This window comes from Electrophorus electricus, chromosome 15 (genome assembly GCF_041902795.1).
Source record: "Electrophorus electricus isolate QZ-2024a chromosome 15, ASM4190279v1, whole genome shotgun sequence".
NCBI classification, from domain to species: Eukaryota; Metazoa; Chordata; class Actinopteri; order Gymnotiformes; family Gymnotidae; genus Electrophorus; species Electrophorus electricus.
Genome location: NC_137511.1, coordinates 8,248,439 through 8,268,766, shown reverse-complemented (window position 1 = coordinate 8,268,766; position 20,328 = coordinate 8,248,439). Strand labels below are relative to the sequence as shown.

The following is a 20,328-nucleotide window of genomic DNA, read 5'->3' as shown; positions in this document are numbered from 1 at the left end:
GTTTGCATAGTAAGTATGCTATTTTTTAGGTGGAGTTGTGAGTTAACCTAGCTACAGAGAACATTAACACTTAATTGCAATTGCTAAACCAGTTTTAGTCAGCATAGTTGCTACTAAAACCCATTTCAAGTTGTTCTGCCTGATTCCTTTAAAAGCTGCAGTTATCTGTATGTGGTGTTTAGTATCTCCTTCCTACAGGTTTTCTATAATGAATGTAGGGGTTCACGTTCATGTAATATGTTGCCTATCATTAATAATGAGACTAAACTAAAATTCTACACCAAAGACTCAGTTTTTACAGTCTCCTAAAGTTGCCATTTTCTAAATTCCTAGAAGCACCACTGGTCCCATGTCTCACATACCAGTCAGTGGCTTATTGGGTGGGGGTCCCATATCAGAAGTTGGAGGACTTTTCTCCCAACCTAGGGAATATTTAGTAGGAATGATGGTGAATGACTACCAATGTCGGCAAGGTGTTTTGAAGGCAAAAAAGTTGATAAAATGTTTGTGGCACATCTGTTCGAGTGTGTTAAATGAGGCACACTCCAAACAATATGAGAAATTTCTCAATGCCTTGCGAATCATAGGCAAATCCAAAGATGTAAAAATGAGACATTAAGATACAATGGTTATCGAAATTTGTATTATCTTAATGTTGCTTCACTGTTTTATGGCCCTTTTAGTATAAAATCACCATTAGTGTGCCAATGTCTTGGTAACTGGCATGTTAATGCTATTTTGTTGTTGATTTCTGCATGAGAATCCTGCACACATCTTTTCCTGTTACACACCTCCACTGTTGAGCTAATTTTTGAATGATTTGTACTAGTTCACTTTAACTGAAATTGTGCACACAGCACAATGATCAATCAGGATTTAAAATTTAAATTCACTTGGGACAAGACATCCATTCACATCCAGGCTTATTTTTCCATCATTTAGGTTCCATTTGGGCTCTTAATACAGAAGAACATGTTTTTTTAAAACAACTTTTATTTGGGTTTATAATGTGTATTTTAATCATTTTCAGTCATGCTCTACATTGCAGGGTCTTGTCTAATAATTTGAGCACTTTTGAATACATATACATGAAGTTATTTAGGAGCTACACAGTATTTTCCACTGGGTGTCCTGGACATCTCCAAAGTGCACAAAAATCTCCAAATGCACACAGTTACTATACATCAGGGTGTTTTGGGGTTGGTTGTGATATCAAAAAAAAATGCTCAACTTACTAAAAATATCACCATTATTAAAGGCTAAATAAGATCGGCTTGATTGCTATTAGTCTAAAAGAAGGCTTAGAATGCAAAGCAATGTTTTGCTGTGTGCATGGCTGTAGCCAACTAGGTGGCAAACCAAATAAGGCAAGTGGGGCGTCTACTTTTTCATCGTAGCATTCTTTGTTGAAATGGCTGCCAGTCATGCTGCTTGCGCCTGGAAAACACTTGTGACCTAATTTGATAGCCCCCCTTCCCTTCCCCTCTGACACCTTGGTCCATGGTAGGTGTGAATTGCTGTCACTCAAAGAAAGTAGCTCTTTGTCCCAATAGCAATGATGGAAGCTAAAAGAGGAGCATGTTAAGTGTCTATCCTGGAACAGTTCTAGGTCAGTAATGTGCATTTCGTGGTAACTAAAGGCTAGCATATTTTGTTTGGTTACAAAGCAAAGGAACATGTTTTTGTACAAAGATGTGAGCAAGCAAATAAAGAACTTTGCTAGCATTCTGTATACTTTTTAAACATGTCACACAGTTGCTTTGATCGTGAATCTTCTGTGACAATCTGAAGTTATCTTGTTCCGAAGCATGTTTTAAAAGGCCATTAAAAAGGATGAGCACAGTTGTGGAAATTTAACAAAAAAAAAAAACAAAACACTATTCAGTGTGAGATTTTTGGTGAACAGTTGCACATAGATGGCTGAAAATGGGTAAGCAGGTATATATTTGTCCTTTGAAATTTTATGTTGATGTATTTTAAGAATAGTCGATGCCATCAAGTGATTTGAGTATGCCAGGTTGCTAGAGGGTGCAGGTGCAGTAACCTGTTTAATTAAAGTCCGGTATCACGGTTACTCAACTTTACCCCTCGTCTACATTTACATTTATGGCTTTTAGCTGACACTTTTATATAAAGCAACTCGGATATGACTGAGTACAACTTAAGCAACTGAGGGTTAAGGGCCTTGCTCAGGGGCCCAACAGTGGCAACTTGGTGGTGGCAACCTTCCGATTACAATTCAAGTACCTTAACCACTGCCCTGCATGCTGGCACTCTGCCTATACGATACCACTAGTAATAAAGCAGTGTTCTTTTTTTGTTTGGTGACAGATTGATGAATGAAATTGAAGTTGTGAATGACAAGTGCAAAAGGATGTCTAGCCTATAGCCAATGCAAGAGAGAGAACTGCAACTGAAGACGGGTTGTTTGAAATGTCCAGCAAAAACTTTGCGAGTCTGTTTACATAAAAACCATCATTGACTACTGATGATGTATCTGGTTTTTGAAAGGTTGTCCCATTTCATAAGGGAAGATTTCAACCTCAGTTCCAGATTTTGTAACTTGTCCTCTTGCCCCTTGGAACTAAGTTGTTGGTATAACAGTAAGAAATGGGATTGGCATAAGACTTGTAATTATACATGGTGAAAACTTCATTTCATAAAAACTTGTTTTAAAAAATTGATTTGCTCAACGTTAGTAGTGGTGTTTATACATTTGAGAACAATTTAGAAGTGTAGTATAAACAAATAGGCTAATCTCTGGTTAAATTGTCTAACACCTGATGTGGTTGCTGATATGCATGATTTTCAGTAGTTTAAAAACCCACAACAGCTTCTATCCTGTTTTATTTTCGTCTTGTTGAGGCATCTCATTTGATCTTGCTGTTGTGGTTAATCTGTTTGAGTAACATGCTTGAAACAATAGTATTTTGAGTTTGGTGGATGTGTGTGTTTTTTGAATGAAGGTATTTGTCCTCATTTCTGTTGTCTCTTCCTGGGTGTGCTGCAGGAGCACCATCTCCAGCGGGCTATCTCAGCACAGCAGGTGTACGGTGAGAAGAGGGACAACATGGTGATCCCAGTGCCCGAAGCTGAGAGCAACATCCCCTACTATGAATCCCTCTACCCAGGAGAATTCAAGATGCCAAAGCAGCTTATTCACATCCAGCGTGAGTGTGCAGTGTATGTTTGTATGGGCATGCGCTCCCACAACTGCTGAATGCTAATTAAAAGAGAAGGATGGTTGTTAATGAATCTGCTTGTAGCAGAACTTGTCTTGAATGTGGATGTAGGAGCAAGTTGAACCTTCAGGTTTGTGGAGGATGTTGGCATGTAAGCTTTGTTCACGAGTTGCACATGCATGTCGGTTGTTGATTTGGATGTTGCCTGTCTCTTGTTTTTGAGTGTCAAGTTTTACAAGAATCCTCAAAAGATAAGTTTTATATAACTGAATATTTTGAAGGGTAGACATGGCAGTTCTGGCTGCAGTTTCATTATTCTTAATGCATTTGGTGTGCCTTTTTTGAAGGAGCCTATGTTTGCAGCAGAATATTTGAAGTGAGCAAGCCTCTTAATATTTTTTAAGGAATCCTTTTGTGGAGATGCACATTCGTATTAATACTCCATATTAAACGGTGTTGAGATTTTTGGTCTGCAGTGGTCAATATTTGTCATATATTTTACCTGATTGTCCATTCCAAATGTGTAGGGTATTCTGTTTCCCAGGCTCTTGTTCATGCCCTCTGTGAAATGCAGGTACGCTATAGCAACCCATGATGTGTCCACAAATGTAGCTATTATTCTTCTGGAAGATCCATTTTTAATGCTCTTTTTGCCCTTTCCCCCCCCCCCCTCCCCCCAAGATATAACCTTAAAGAACTTTACTAACACTCTGTATACCATTTAAACATGTAGCACAGTTGTTTTGATGGTAATTGGATTTTATGACACAGTCTGAATTTTATCTTATACCGGAAGAATGTTTTAACCCCCTTATGCATCAACGCCCACAAGCGGGCCAGCCCGCAAGCCCAAACTGCCATGCTCAAATTAATTGATAACATCGAATATTCTTAAAGTACAGTACATTTATCAACAAGATTTCTTAGGACTAATACAAGTACCTGCTTACCGATTTTCAGCCGTCTACATGCATCCGTTCGCCAGAAATCGCACGCTGAAGACACCGTGTTTCTCGGGTAAATTTCCACAACGCGCCTGCCCCGTTAAGTGGCCTTTTAAATCACCTGCTTACGTTTGTGCACCTTTTAATGAGCTTGACCACATCAAGGCCACATCCCTTTCAATGCAAAAAAAAAACAACTGCACGTCAACTACATATTTGACATGATGGAAAGCGTCTCATTTTTCCTTTTCTCAGTTGTGGGAAAGGGTGCAGCACCTTCCTAATCTTGCAAATAGCTTTAGCTTGGAATGTGGCTTGGCACATCTGGATCCGTTACACTACTCAAACAGATGTGTAGACATTAATTTGCAGCGATTAACTTGGATGTGCTTCATGAAAACAGCTCCCTTGATGGCACTCAAATGATGGTTGTGTTTTAGACCCGTTCACATGAATATGGTAGAACTCAGACCATTGTATACACACACTTTTATATGAAATGGGATCTAATTTCACTGTTAGGTTTACACTATAACCCATATGCACACTTTAGAGGTATTTTAATTTTTAGAAATACTGGGCCAGATTCATAAAACTTAACTGTTACTATGCCGTGCAACACTGTATTTGATTCCTGTTCATAAAGTTACAATGTTGATTAATGCACTGTGGTCAACTTGACTTCTGCTGCAAATTCAGTTCTGCCTAAGGTGAACACCAATACAAATTGAGGTATGAATGAGGCCATAAAAATTAAAGACCCACGAGACAGATGACCATCCCCAGACTGACTAACTTCAGTGGTACGCAGAAAACTGCCAGTTACCATAAAAATGAAAAGCATTTGGCATGATTTGCAAAGAACTGAATTTTTTTCTTCTGGCAAAAGTTCATGGCATTCTTGGATCCTGCCCAGGCAAGTCACCTTCCTTTTTGTGTACTTGTATTATTGTAGCTGCAAAATATGCCACTCCAAATAGACTGAAAATGGGCTTGTTTGTGCAGAGTTCTGTTGATGACTTGCATGTATGACCAAGTATTGTTGGAGAAAAGATCATCCCATTGGAAGTTTGCTTCTTACTATGAAATTTAGGACCGGGGCAGCTGGTATTTTTAGTAGAAGTGTGTTCTGTTGAAATGCTAACACTGTGCAAATGAGGAAGAAATGAGGCAGCACCATGGATGATGCAAACTGTAAAATATGCCAGCACGGCACGCTTTTTGAATTAGGAAGTGTTATCATGGTGCGTGTTAGTCTTGTTAAATCTGGTGATGGCTTTTATGAATTTGACTCAGTGATGAAATTAACAAATTTTAATTAGACAAAACTGAAACAACAAAATTGGTTATATTGATGGCAGGCACTTCAGGATGCTCAGTGGTAGTGCTCATCACCCAAGGTGTTTTTTTTTGTTTTTTTAAATTATCAATAAAATACTATACATTAAGGTAATGTAAAAAGCATGATGGTAATGGATATTTTGGCAGTGAATACTTCAGTAGCTAGAAATTAGTAATATCCAAAAATATCAGTCATCTGTGAAAGATTTGAATTGGAGCATGGCCTTCACAGACCCCAATCTTGAATCATTTTTAAAAATCTATGGCAAGAACTTCAACTTGGAGTTAATGCTGGCCAACCTAAGTTTTTTTGCTTAGCTAGAAGACTTCTGCAAGTTGGTAAAGTGTATTTTTAAAATAAATAAATAAATAAAATAATTATAAAGTGATGGTAGAGAAACTTTTAGCTGACTACAGGGCATTTTTGGAATCTGTAATTGTCAACAGAGGTGATGCCAGTTACTGACAGGCAGATGTCAAAATGTTTGCACATTACACATTCATTGTTTTAGTTGTTTTTAGGGCTAGTTTCTTTACCACTATGTTCAATTAAACTAATGCTTAGTAATTGTGATTTTGAAATATGCAGAAATGTCATGTTTAGGCTTTCACCTTGCAAAGGTTGTTGATTTCTCTTCATTCGGGGGTTCAGGAAAACTTGCACACTGACCAAACATTTGCATACAACTTGGTTCTGGATTTGCCCACACTATTCAAGTAACACTATCAAAGATTGTTAGGTTTCTTTCTATACTTAGCCCAGATCTCTGACTGCACTGAAGTGCCTGGCAGATGTTGCAGGCAGTGGTCCAGGAATAATTTCTTTGATGTCTTCCAAATGGTACCAGATCTTGTCGCCAGGATTATTATTCCAACATGTGAGTAGGGTAAAAAAAATTCCTCATGACGGCCAGGGAATTTTATGTAGGGGATGTAGAATTGGTTGTTGCCAGCACAGCTCATGTCAACTTTTTCTGACCACTGACAATCGGTGTATAAATTAAAAAGACAAATAAACATAGGTTAGCAAAATGATGAATGTCAACAGCTTTAAATGTAATATGAGGAGCAAAGGAAAATGAACTTTAAGAAGGCTTCAGCTATACCTGAATTGCAGAAAGAAAAGATTTACAACAACCCAGAACTTTTAGGAGTCTAATATAGTGACTGCTTCTCCCCAAAGTAGTTTATCACTCATAGAGATACAAGGGAATCTGAAGAGCCCATAGAGGTTGGAGTATGGGTCCTTGCAGATCATGATCTGTCCTGGTACTGTAGCACAGGTAGCTTTTAAGACCCTAAAATGGTAGGGAAGATGAGTGTGGAAATATACATTTGAGTTCAAAATGCAGGTCATTTACTACTATAGCCTTCATTAGCATATAATATAGAGGCCTATGGTAATGAATGACATTTAGATAAGGGAGCATAAAATGAAAGAAGCCATGATGACTTGGCTAAAAAACAGTATGTTACACGTTGCAGTCATGTTCACCTAAGATTTGGAAATGGGGATGTATAAGGACAAACTTCATATTTAATATCAAAATATGATCATCTTTAACTGTCCATTCTCTCCTGTTTTTGCATTCTGGGGAAAACTTTATTTTAAACATTTTCTGTGATTTGATGGGACCATGCAATTGGGGGTGGGGCTGCAAAGGTTTGCATTACTGACCTAAGGGGGCATATTTACTTTTTTTTTTTTTTTTTTTTTTAATCACATTTGTGTATGTTGGCGAGGTGAGGGGGTGGTGTTGTGCCCAAAGCAATGTGACCCTTTCCCTTTTGTAATGATGCTAGGTAAGGTGATTTTGAAATCACTTTTAAAGGTCTGAAGGTGCTTTCTTTTCAGTATATATGAGTAACAGCTGAACACACACTAGTGTTCTGTAAAGCATTAGTGTTCTAAAATGCATTTAATTCTTGGCCTTAAGTAGCTATGTCATCAGTGCCAGCCTTTCTGCAAAAGCTCTACTGCACATAATTAGTTTTGATTGCAGAGTTGTGTGGATACATGCCAAATAGCTGTTTGAGTGCTTGTTTTATTGGAAATCTCTCAGATGCGCTTAATGTAAGATTGGTTTTTAAGTTGGACTTTTTTGAGCCTGTGAGAGTTGTTGGGGGGGGTTTCTGATGGCTTCTGGGGTGTTCTACTGTCAGAGCATGCTCCTACACACGCACGCACGCGCACACACACATCCAAGAGGGGGGTGAGGTCAGAGGGAGAGAGATATGGGAGCAAGAAAGGTTCCAACTTTGTCAGCGACATGCCACTGGTCTGTTCAGTTTGTTATATTTAAAAAGTACTCTGAAACATGCAAACTCTTCGTGTGAATGGAGTTTTGCCAATTATTAATATTGAAACCAAGCTTTATTTTTAGTGTCACTTAGAACAGAGTGGTTATTCCTCTTGTCAGAGGTCAGATTTAACTCTACCCAGAAGACATTTTAAAAACTGAAAAGGGAATAAATAAGCAAGTTAACAGCAATTAATTTTTTAAAATAAAGGCCGTGTTGAGCATGAAATTAACTTTGAGGGAGAGAGTGTGAATTTTAAAGTAAACTGCTGTCTTTTTTTTTTTTTTTTCCTCTCTATTGAAATGACCAGCTTTCAGTGTGGATCCGGAGCAGCCAGACTATGACCTGGACACTGAGGATGAAGCGTTTGTGAACAGGCTGCAGAAGCGGCTGGAGGTGGGGGCACTGCAATTTGAGCAGATGATGGACCGGCTGGAGAAAGGCAGTGGCCAGCAGGTATTGCCATTCATAATGTCCCACAGCCAGCAGCGCTGGCCCAGGAGACTTCACTCTATGAAGCGTTTTTGAAGATGATTAGGAGGATGATTATAAAATTACAAGTGCAGCTGCTGTTGCTTGTCAAGCTTATGTTCCTTTTCTTTGATTTTGGATGATAGCTGGGGTGTTGGAAGCATAAATTTGTTTTTTGTTTTAAGTTTGTTTTTGTTTTTTTAAACCATGTGGACCTGTAATCCATGTGTTGTATCTAAGTGTTAGAAATGTACTTCTCTGAAGTCTTCCTCCTTTCCTTTTTTTCTATCTAACTGATTTATCAACAAAGGGCTGATTTGCTGTTCCCGATGCATGCTGTAACTACTCCGTTTGCCTCATCTCCCTGCACTCTAGCTGGTGACACTGCAAGAAGCAAAGCTCTTGTTGAAGGAAGATGATGAATTGATCAGGGAGGTGTTTGAGTACTGGAGCAAGAGGAGGAAGTTGTGTAAAGGTGGATCACTTGCACCTGTAGTCAAACAAGAGAAGCGTGACGGCTCCAGCACTGGTGATCCCTATGTGGCGTTTAGGCGCAGGACTGAGAAAATGCAGACAAGGAAGGTGAGTGGCCAAGGTCTACTGCCGTCAACGGATGTTCTAAATTCAGTTATGTAAATTGTCAATTTTAAGCATCAACAGACATTCAACTGAAAATTTAAGTGTTAGATGTGTATGGTGTGGAGTAGCACTACTGTGGCTGACCGTGAGTTCTGGAGTGGGCCTAGACTGCAGCGCTAAATGCACTGCATGACGAGTCGTGCATCGTAACCATCACTGAGTGAAAAATGCAATGTAGGTTAAGCTGAAACAAGCAAATAATTTAACAACCATGTGGCAACAATGGCTGCAGAGTCTCATTTGCGTTTTGCTCAGTAAACTGCAAAATCATGGAACATTGCAATAAAGTTATGTAAGCTACAGTTAGCCTACCATTCCAGCACTAGCAACCTGAGGGCATATGCACTCAAATGAGTATGGCCTGATGTCCACTAGCATTTTTTATGCTAGCTAGCATTTTGAGAGTCCTAGCATCAAGAATGTAAGTAGCCTACTTTTTTACACTTTTAATACCGCTTTATTGTACTTATCCCTGATGGTAAAACATCTTTCTTAAAGAAGAAACATTTATACATGGCTGTATTTGTCACGTCATTCTTGGCACGTAGGGTTTTTAATGTAAAAATAAGGATTGCTTACAAGTTTTTCATGTTTATGTAAATGTTCAATCATAATTGCTCTGACTGTTGTGGTGTCTTGTATTTTATGCTAGACAAGTAGCAATCATCCCTATTTAAATTACCCTGTAACTGAAAAATGTGTGATTTTGTGGTGCACAAGTGTTAATGTCTTCATACTCCACAAAGTTAATGCCAGATTTGAAGTGTTTGTGCTGGGGGAATTCTTTTCTAGTGTAGGCCATAACTGATCTGTGAAACTGTGCATTTGTTCTGATTTTGCTTTTTAGTAGTATAATTATTGTACTTGGGGCCAATTGGGCAAGACTATACAAGCCCGCGCTCTGGTTAAGTGTGAAAAGTAAACGAGATCTCTGGATGAACCAGCTTCATGCAGGTCAAAATGTATCAGTGTTGTATGTACCAATGGTGCTTAAAATGACTCTGATGTCCAGTCCAAGAGAGTAGGCTGAACTGAAGGATGACTGGCTTTTCTGTTTTCACACTCACTTCTTACAGAACCGTAAGAATGACGAAGCATCGTATGAGAAGATGCTGAAACTGAGGAGAGATCTGAGCAGGGCCGTCACCATCCTGGAGATGATTAAGAAACGTGAGAAGAGCAAAAGAGAGCTCCTACACCTCACACTGGAGATAGTGGAGAAGAGGTACAAGAAAATGTACACTCTTTCTGCCACACACACCAATCAAATCCCTGTGTTCACTACATTACACTGACTTTCAGTTTTTTTGTAATTGGTTGTTTTGGCAAGGTTTGGGGCCAAGAAATTGGGCTACTATTTTTGTTCACATCACATTGTGTTGACCTTGCATAGACCCCCACTGCATTTTCAGGACCAGTAACTTTTAATGGCTGATTACTGGTGTGATAAGTGGGTCAAAGGCTAGGAGTGATTTGGCAAAAATCCTTGTGTTGATTGGTAGCATTGTGTTGATTGGGTAACATTTTTACCCAATTAAAGTTCACATTTCTTACCTATTACAAGTGTCACCATTTACAAATTGCACCCACAATATTTACTCAATGAAACGTTATTGAGTTTTAATGCATAATTGATGCATTTTCACATTTGTTGGAATGCTGGATGTTTATTTCTCTGCTCCCAGCATCCTAATGTGAAAATCTATTCACCTGGCAAATGTTATGGGACCTCTTTCCATTTCAATCTCATCTATTTGGTTCTGAGTCTTCAATGTCAAGTAATTTTGGTATACCCAGTCCACTACAGAGGTGTTTAGTTTGATTTGGGAAGTGATGTCCTTCACAGGTTTTTGTTCCAGTTCACTCGAGTTTCTAATTAGCTGAGGTGAGCTGGTAGAATTGATTGGTAAAATCAACTGGTAAGACACTCATGGCATGATTTTTAGACGTGGGGGGTTTTTTTTGTTTGTTTTGTTTTGTTTTGCATTCTAGTGCATATTCAAACAAAGACTTTTGACTTCTGCTAATATAAAGCAGTGACACTGGTATCCTGTAATTGACTTGTCTAATGTATCTAATCTTTCCTTTTTAACAGTACCGCACAGCTTATAAGGTTCACACAAAAGCACTCCCTCCTAATGTATTTGGCTCTTCTTTAGGAATGGCCTGCCCGACTTTGGTGCTGATATTATGGCAGAGGCACTGGCCATGGCCAAGCCCATATACAAGATTCCCATCATTCCCCTGGCTAGCAGCAGCCAGTATCGGCATGCAGACCACATCGAGCTCAAGGACTACACGATTAAGGTGAAGGCTTGTGTGATGCCATAGTGATTGTTAAAGTACCTGGTCCCAGATTTGGGTTAGCCAGGCTGGTTGTCGCAGGCTCTACGCAAGAGCCTGGATATCACTTGTGTTCATGAGAGCTTGGCCATGACCTGATGGATCCCAGTGTAACGAATGAGAGCTTTTAAGGCATCAGGGCTTCAACATGAGTGTTCAGATGGTTCATTCACATTCCTTTCCTCAGTGAGAGTTGGTAGCAGTGAATGTGCCAATGTGCTTTGCTGGCCAATCTGTCCTAATGCTCTTTCGTGGTCCTCCAGCCTGAGAAGACAGACATGGTCCGCACTAAAAGGAAATATGAGAAAAAGCCCAAGATCCAGCCCTTTGCCATGCCCCAGCAGTCTGGCCCCTCCCTCTTCAACCCCAAAGACCTCAACCAGTATGACTTTCCAAGCTCTGATGAGGATCCTTTCTCACAGGTATGTACCTACGCACCTTCAGTTCATGTGCTGAATTAGTAAAAGCAGACATGCATTTTGTTAGAATGATGAGCCCACAATCCAGAATGTGGGTGGGTTGTTTTATGTTTATTATAGACTGTGCTGTGTAAATGCCACTTACTACCAGATATAGCAGTTGGAACCAGCTTCCTGAGAGCTTGAATTAGTTTTGGTTAGTTACTCGTGTCACTGTTCTCGGTGCAGATGCATTCTGGGTCATCAGAGGCTGAGGAGGAGAATGACCCTGATGGAGCGTTTGCCTTCAGGAGGAAAGCAGGCTGTGTTTACCATGCGGTGTGTCTCGTCTCTCCTCTTTCTTCCCCACAGCAAATCACTCTACCCCATTCATTAGTGTCTCAGTCTTTTGTCTGGGCTTGTACTGTGGTATCTGGTAATCTAGAGCCTGATTTACTCTCTTGTATATGAAAAAATCCATATCACTAGCCAAGGCTAATGATGTAACTGAGCCCCATCACTTCCAGAATAATGAGCATTTGCCACTCTCACTTCAGGCTCGTCTGGATCAGAGGGCTGGCTGGCCGTGGTCTAGTGAGGCTGAGGGCGGTTCATGTGACCCCCGCTTCCGGTATACCCTCACCAGCCTAACATCACCGCGCCGCTGCCTCGGCCTGGCACGCCGACGCCTCGGCCGAGGGGGCAGGTGAGACACTGCCGGCTACACGGTTACTGCACTCTCGTTCATTTAGTCTGTCTTCTGCCCAAATATGGAATGCCTGTGCCCTTATGTGATGTGCAGAGTTCTCCTGGATCGAGCCCACTCGGATCTAGACGTCATTTTCCACAGTCTGGACTCGGATGCAGAGGACTCGTCTCCGGCTTCCCCTCTTAACCAAGAAGGCACCTCCCGTGGCAGTTGCTCTGCCCTGGCCTCCTCCTCTCCACCCCCTCCTTCGCCAGCCTCCTCCTCCATGTTGCCGGACCTGAGGCAGATCTTGCGCAACATTAAGGCATGCCGCTGGAGGCACTTTAAACCGCGGACTGCAGGCAGGGCCTTCCGGGGCTTCACCCGCACCACAGCAGGCGCAGCTGTTGGGGCTGGCGCTGGTGCTCCCAGCCGGACAGCAGCCGCAGCAGTCGGTGAGCAAGAGCCCGTGCACACACGCAGGCACAGTTTTCAGGTTGTAGCTTATGTGTGTAAAAGACATCTTCAGGAGAAGGGAAGTATGGGAAAATTTATATGAAATGCTGTTTGGCTTTGACAATTCCTTAGGCTGCTGTATTAATTGCATATGTGCGGTGCTGTTGCTGTTTATTTTATAATTTGTGAAATTGTTAAACTCCATTGTTTTTGCTTTGGTGTGTGTGCATTCTTAGGAGGGAGGGTGGTGTGGATGGAGGAAATTAATTTGTGCTAATTCTCTTATGCTTGGTGGTTTGGTCTTGGCCACAATTGACCTTTTGTGTAGGGAGAGGAGGGATGGCTAATGGATGGATAAATTGAAAGTGGACATGGTTCATGTATGGCCATACATTTCTGAAATGTTAAAGAAGCAATTTTAAGCTTTGGGGGGGGGGGGGGGTGTTTCTTCAGCCACACAAGCTCATCAAAAGCTTGTTTTGGGGTTTTTTTTTTTTAATATCAATGGAAATGAGTTCAGAAAGGAGTCTAGCAGGAGCTGCAGTCCTTGTGTACTGGGCAGGCTGCAATGCTGCATACTCTGCTCAAGAATGTTCTGCATTAATTGCAAGCTTTGTAGCTTCTCTTTCACAATTTGTGAAGTCTTGCTTCTTACAAAGTTTGCAGACTGTCATCTAGATGGTGCCCTGTGTTTACTCATGAGTACTGTAGCAAGGTTGGGTTTGAGAGGTTAATATTGGGACTGACAATTTTGTGAAGGGCAAAATGATTCTTGTGGCTAGAGGTCATTGCGTTAGTGCTGTTATGTTTTGCATCCGGTTCCGATATTTTATGCTATGTGCTTTTAAAATGTTCAGATGGACAGTAATAGCACATGGCCTGCTAAACAGATGTCAGATGTACAGACTGGCTGCTGGTGTTTAAGGGAATAGGGGCACACCCAAACAGTAGCAATTGTTGCAGTAATTCTTTATAACTTCCTTTGCTGGTGGGGTGTGTCTCTCTGTCTCAATGTGGTAGCGTTCACAGCAGAACAGTACCAGGAGCATCAGGAACAACTGGCTTTAATGCAGAAACAGCAGCTGGAGCAGATCCAACAGCAGGCCAATGAAGCCTGCAACAATACACAGGTGGGTGTGTGTGTGTGGGGGGGGGTGTCTGTGTGTTTTCATTGCCTTTTAGAAGGGGTGTTTGTGCCCGTGTTTACAGCCATGTGTGGGTCTGGCTAACTTGTTTTTCTCCAATAGTCTCTTGTGTCAAAAATGTTGGATTCAGCCAGCGCCCAGTTTGCAGCCTCTGCTCTCATCACCTCTGATCAGCTCTTGACCCTAAAGGTAAAAGAGGATGGTGTTATGGGAAGTGGAGTAAATGGCATCCTTCAGGCCTCAGGTTTGTGATCTTCCCCTGCTGCTTGCTCTCCTCCTCTACTTGATGTAATCGGCCTGTTCTTTGGTGGTCTTATATTTTCTTGCTTTCTTGTGTTCCTTCAGGAGTTTATAAGGGCTTACAGCTCTCCACTACATCAGCTTCAATCGTCGCAAACCCATCACCAACAACAACCTCTGCAACACCTAGCTTACCGTCTGCTAACAGTATCCACTCTACCACTGGCTCTGTCCACAATTCACAGAACCCACTCAGTAACCACGGTAACAGTACTGCCAACACAGCCCCTCAGGTTCTGATTGGGAACAGTTTGCGTCTGAGTGTGGCGACACCCCAGATCGCCAGCCTCAGTGCTCGACACCTTCCCAGAAGTCTCGGCGGCATGCCGCCCGCCTTAAAACTCGCAGCTGCCGCTAACAATTGTCAACTCCCCAAAGTCACCACTGGGTGAGTGTACACACAGACCACATGATGACCCTTCCTTGTTAGCTTCTTTTACTGGGGGGGGGGGGTGTTTTAAAGGAAACGAATGCTAACTGTGTGTCCTCCTTTACAGGGACAATCATGAACAGGAAAAGCAGTCACTAAACAGTATAGCGGAAAACACATTAGCTATGGAGGTGACGTAGTAACCGTTGCCTGGGCTTTCTCCCTGCCCAGTCCAATCTTTTGGTGCTGTGCACCAATTGCTTTTGGGAATGCAAAGGGACAGTGGGTTTCCACAGCAACTGTCGGGTTTTGACAGCAAATCTCATCTCTGTTTTGTTTGGGGTTTTTTTTGTGTGTGTTTGTTTTTGGACAGTTTTGTTGTTTGTGGGTTTTGTTTTGTTTTTTTTTTGTTTTTTTAACCCCCTCTTTCCCCTTTTTATATATTGTTACTGTTGATATGAAAAGATTCATGTGTAAATTATGAATATGGCAAATATTCAATGTACAGTAACTGCATATTTGTAAAACATCCCTCTACCCCCCCCTTGTATATATGTTACTTGAATACAGATTTGTTTGTGATGTTTTGCACTTGGGAATTACAAAAAGGAAAAAAGAAAAAAGAGGAGGAGCAAAAGAATGCAGAGAAACTTGGTGTGTGTTGGATGGCGGAAGAGAGGATTTAAGAATCATTGCATTGTGCATGGTGAGGAAACCTGCTGTTTTACCTATTTATTGTGCTGTGTTTACACTTTCTTTTCCATGAACACTGTACCCTCATTTTCCTGTGTTGTAGGTGTTTGGGTAGCTATAGGTGTGTTTTTGTTTTTGTTTTTGTCAACATGGTGAGCCATGTCAGGTTCTTCAATCTCTAGTTCCGCTGGTTCTCTTTGCAAGTCACATGGATGATACAGCAACTTGTGTATTATTTTTTTTTTCCAAGGTGTTAATTTTAGTTCCTTAGGGGGGAGGGGTTTGTTTGTTTTTTTGGCTCACTCAAAGGATTTAGGATCATTGTTTGAGGCAAAGTGCAGGAATCTTCCATTTAATGAATCATCCCAATACAAATGACAGACAAGTCATGAAGTCTTCACTTGGAAGCATCTATAGCTTCCATTTCAACTAAAGCACTGTTTGGGTTTTGTTTTTGTTTTTGTTGACTTCAGTAATGATTATTGCTGCTTTTGTATAATTTCAGTTCCTTTTCATACTATGAAATAGTTTTCCCCTCCCATTGTAGTTTCTTTGTACAACAGAGACAATTATTTTTGTATCTTTTTTTCATTAGTTTTTTTTTGTTGTTGTTGTCCGTTCTTGTGGTGAAGCGACTTTGCGCTTCGCGTAAAATGGAAGACTTCGTTCTTTGGTTGCTCGTCAGAACTTTTGGCTGTTGAGCGTGCCGTTGACTCCATCGTTGCTGAGGCCGTAACACTTTTTTCAGCTGAACTTGCGGCAAGCGAAACTAGAGAAGGAGCAGCAGGAAGTGCCCTGCTCTAGTCTCCTCGACCTCCATCTCCGAACACATCATCTGAAGGACTCCATTTCAAGGCCTAAAACCACAAGTTAAAAGGTGTGCCTTCCTTTGGGAATATACTGCTTCGTCTCTTCCGTGAAGAGGATCGCTCTCGGGCAAGGCCGCAGTGCTGTGGTCCTGATTTGCCCAGAGCCCCGATCTCAAATGCCCAGTCAACTGGCTGAACTGAAACACCCTCCAGGGCTAGACTAGCCTGGTGGCAGATTAATTAAAATATTGAGAATTTAAAAATAAAAAAAAATATTATTGGAAAAAAAGAGGGGAGGGGGAAAGATATGTGATCATTCACAGAAATCTGACAATAAAACCCAGGTTATTATATGTGATGCAAGGTCTTGGAGTGCTTTATTAATTGAATGAGACTGTATGAATGAGTGCTTTTTATAATTCACATCTTAATATTTATGGACTAAGAGTTGAAATATGCACAGGGTGGTTTTGAGATGTAATCAAAAATACATTTTAAGAAATTCTGTTAATTACCATAATTTCTCATTTTAAATGCACTCTAGAATGTGGATTTACTGGAAACAGTCCTGTTTCAAATTTATTAGAGGAGGTTGGAGGTTTTTCCTGAGGATTATTTTACACGGAGTTCTCAGCAGTGCTCATGTTTCAACTTGGTGGGCTTTTTACATTGGGACACAGCAACCGTTATGTTCTGTCAAATCCTGAGCTGGTTTCCAGTGAAAAAGTTATTGTGTATGCAAATGCACTCAGCCTGTAAGGATCTGGCTTGATGTATGAAACATTTTTACTTCCCAATTTGTTCTCCCACATCACACAAACCTTGGTGAGTGCTGCAAGCTGCATTGAACTGGGCAAACATGCATAGAGCTCAGTTTAAATACTCAGTGCTGTCATGAGTGACAACTACTCTTCTACAAATACCTGCATCCCGCTATGTTCTTTGAGCCCAACTGAAAAAGGAAAGCACGGAAGGCATGTCTGTGGGGCAAGGTATTCTCCTTATTGAATAATTCCCAATCTTGGCATATATGAATATAACCACAAGCCTGCAGATTGCTTTGCTGTAGAACATGAAACGGGCAAATGTAAGGTGAATACAGAAACCAGGAATAGAATAGTGTTCACTATAACAGTAGTAGCCTTACTGATCATGAAAGTTTATGGAGTTGAGCTGTCAATTTGGAAACGTATGAGAGGGAAAGATAAAAACACATTTTCATGTGACCGCAGTAACTGCTATAGAACAACGAGAAAGATGTGCACTGAAAAGCTGTGACACTGAAATCACCTGTGCTCACTTTTCCTTTCCGGTCATGTAAACTTAATTTCACTCTTCTGGCTCTTGGATCTGTTTTCTCTGCACATCAAGTCCCAGGATGGCTCTGCAGGAAGTGCAGCAGTCGGCTACCACTTGCTAAAATGTCTGTAAGATCACATCAGGTGTTCATATCTTTTGGAAGGCTCTCTTTAATTGTATCTTCTCCTTATCCTATTTGGCTCACAAGTGTGAGGATTGTATAGAAAAGCGCCTGGTTTAAGTGGTTTGTTTGGTTTAGTGTTGACACGAATAGGAAAATTTGTGTCATACCAAGTTTAGGCAATATCCTTAGCAGTTAAAGAAGAAATCAGCGTTTTCTTTTTCGCTTTCTGGCAACTTAACCTAGTCTCAGATTAGGCCTGATTTCTAACTAAAGTACAGTCACTTGTCACCTGTGATTCTTCTTTAAAGGTGTTTTTTGTTTGTTTGTTTTTTGTTGCAACTTCTGCCAACCTGTAAGCATACATCACCGTGAATTGGTAAGAGTAGAATGCAAAGTGATATCTTTAAGAGAACCTGACAGGATTCATAATGTAAATGGCTAGTGTCTTACCCTAGCTGCAACAATCTCTAGGGAAATAACTATGAGCAACAACTTAACCTTTAGATTTAGCAAAGAGCTTTCAAGCTAATAAATAGATTAGTACGTATTAATACATTCTGTACATGCATCTGCATGAAGAAAGCTCATTCCTGTTGAGTGAGTACATTGCTGTGAAAGATTCATAGGTCATAGCTGGCTGAGAAGCAGCCAGAAGCGGTGATGAATAAAGGAATCCAGGAACGAGTGTGGTTGGACCTGAGAAATGAGCTTCATTCACCACTGAATGCCAGGATCTAAGGCTGTCGTCGTTCTGAAGTCATGTTAGGCTAAAGCACCTGTGGAGTTTTTTTAAGGTCAAAAAGTCAAATGTTTTAGGCTTGCCTTGTCAATCATCCTGCCCAATACAACTGTAAATACTGCATACATTTTCACTTTCCAATTGCTTAAAGAATCCGCTGTGTATATGAGCCTGGGTTTACTTATTCACTCTGCTTTGTTCTCATTTAAAATGCCAGATGTTTCTTTTTCACTTGATTTGAATATTAATACAAAGTGCTTTCATTATGTAAGCTTTCATAGGTAGAAAATCACAAATATTTTTAGGATCATCGTAATATTACACTTACTGGCTCTGCTAACAATGGTGGGGGTTTTTTTGTTGTTGTTTTTGGATTGTTGAATCGAAGATTATATATTTACTTTTTTTATTCTAGAAGGCCAACAATGTGATCCCTGGGCTTGTGTTCAGTCACAGGTGTATGTATCTGTGCATGTACAAGAGGGATACGAGAGAGAGATACGACTCGTTTACACTGCCCCAGGATTTCCGTCACTTTGCGTAACATGTCTACTAGGTCTGTGGTCTGTATTCCTAAATTCCTATCTGTTCACAAGTACAAGTGCAAAATAGCTTAGAATGAGAGTACATTATTCATGCACACAGGATGCCGGCTGACTGTTTCCTCAGCTGATGGACAGTTCTCTTGCAGAGCCTGAAGGTTGCCTTGGCTGAATGTTCACCTTAAGCAGGGAAATAATCAGTGTGTGAAAACCTGTGTGAAGGCTCCCTCAATAAAAGATCAGCACATCGGAGGAGGAAGTGTATCGCACTGTCCACATTAAGGCTGTAGTATGCTCTGCAAAAGAGCAGAACTGCGTAATTTCTTACTCATGCTCTACTGTATTTTGAAATGTATAGATAGATTGTCATTTTTGCCAATTAGATTAACCAGTTCTAGTCAGGAAAAGGTAAACTAGCTATGGAAAAAATAAAAAATAGGAATGTTGATGAAAATGAATCGGGACCTTTCCTACTGCTGGCACCTTGCACTGCATTCTTGCTCAGCTCCTGTAGCACTGTTCTGGGTTTCTTACCCTTGTCTGTGTCACTGGGAGAGATGGACAGGCTTGGCAGATGAAGGTCAGTTTTGTGGGGAGTCCATGGCCTTTGTCAGAACCTTCTGTGGAGACCGGGTCAAGCTCTTGCCCTGGCTCAGGACAAACAGCATGTTGTTTGATGTGAGCAGGGAAACATGATTGGGCAAATGGCAGGCAGTGATCAAAGAGGACAAGCATGATCACTGGAATGAGTGTGTGGTGAGAGAGAGAACCTCTCATGGGCCTTTTGGACTTTACCGTCGACTGAGAGTGAGAAGAATGACGTGCTGATATCACCTTTCAGTCCTTCCCAAGAGACGGAACCATAAAGAGGGAAAGGAAATTAAGTTGCTCTATATTTGCTCAGAAAGCACCAAAAACACACTGTCCCAGCTTGCTATGGTATCCATGTTTCAGCATATACATTTGTTTTTATTATACTTCCTTTTTCTTCCTGTCCTTGTTGTTATTATTATTAGTTATTATAGATACTATTTAGAATAATCAGATTTACCAACTAAAACTTACACGTGGCCCATACGGACATCAGCATGCCAACAAAAAAAGCTCTGAAGACTGGAACAAAGTAAGAAAATTGACTTTGAAGTGGCTCAGAAGAAAATGGTGTGGGATACATTCTTTGTATGTGGCCTTTCCAATCTGCCAGGCTTTTGTGGCAGGTCCAATCTGCATGACGGCTGACTGATTAGAAGCTGGCCTTTGGGTTTTTGGGGTTTTTTTTGGGGGGGGGGGGGGTTTAATCAATGCTCTTGCCAAAAAAGCAGTTTTACCATTTCCTAAACGAGTGCTGCTCTGGTCACAAATGCATCCCAATCAGAATACATTACCTTTAATGTTACCATGACAACACGTGGGAGATCACTAGGTCAAGAGTTGTGGGCTTCAGCATGTGATTTAATGAAAAGACTAGCAGCCCATCGGTAATTGACGTAAACCACTAGAAAGATTTCCACTGATGAGGCAGAGTGTCACCGAGACTTGATCAG

The 20,328-nt window shown here is 41.0% G+C and overlaps 1 protein-coding gene across 4 annotated transcripts in view; it reads left to right on the top strand.

Moving 5' to 3' along the window:
- Positions 1-16,438, top strand: part of epc1a (enhancer of polycomb 1a) — a 28,454-nt gene extending 12,016 nt beyond the window's left edge. For 3 of the 4 annotated variants that reach the window (XM_081697416.1, XM_081697415.1, XM_081697414.1), the window contains 14 exons: positions 3,011-3,170; positions 6,226-6,345; positions 8,079-8,224; positions 8,615-8,821; positions 9,955-10,103; positions 11,038-11,185; positions 11,485-11,643; positions 11,869-11,958; positions 12,177-12,325; positions 12,422-12,762; positions 13,784-13,893; positions 14,011-14,152; positions 14,254-14,596; positions 14,706-16,438. In XM_081697416.1, the coding sequence (XP_081553542.1) occupies positions 3,071-3,170; positions 6,226-6,345; positions 8,079-8,224; positions 8,615-8,821; positions 9,955-10,103; positions 11,038-11,185; positions 11,485-11,643; positions 11,869-11,958; positions 12,177-12,325; positions 12,422-12,762; positions 13,784-13,893; positions 14,011-14,152; positions 14,254-14,596; positions 14,706-14,778 (2,277 nt within the window). In that variant the 5' untranslated portion in view covers positions 3,011-3,070 and the 3' untranslated portion in view covers positions 14,779-16,438. The remainder of the gene's footprint in view (positions 1-3,010; positions 3,171-6,225; positions 6,346-8,078; positions 8,225-8,614; positions 8,822-9,954; positions 10,104-11,037; positions 11,186-11,484; positions 11,644-11,868; positions 11,959-12,176; positions 12,326-12,421; positions 12,763-13,783; positions 13,894-14,010; positions 14,153-14,253; positions 14,597-14,705) is intronic. The other variant, XM_035533383.2, reaches the window with a different exon arrangement.
- The last annotated feature ends 3,890 nt before the right edge of the window (positions 16,439-20,328 follow it).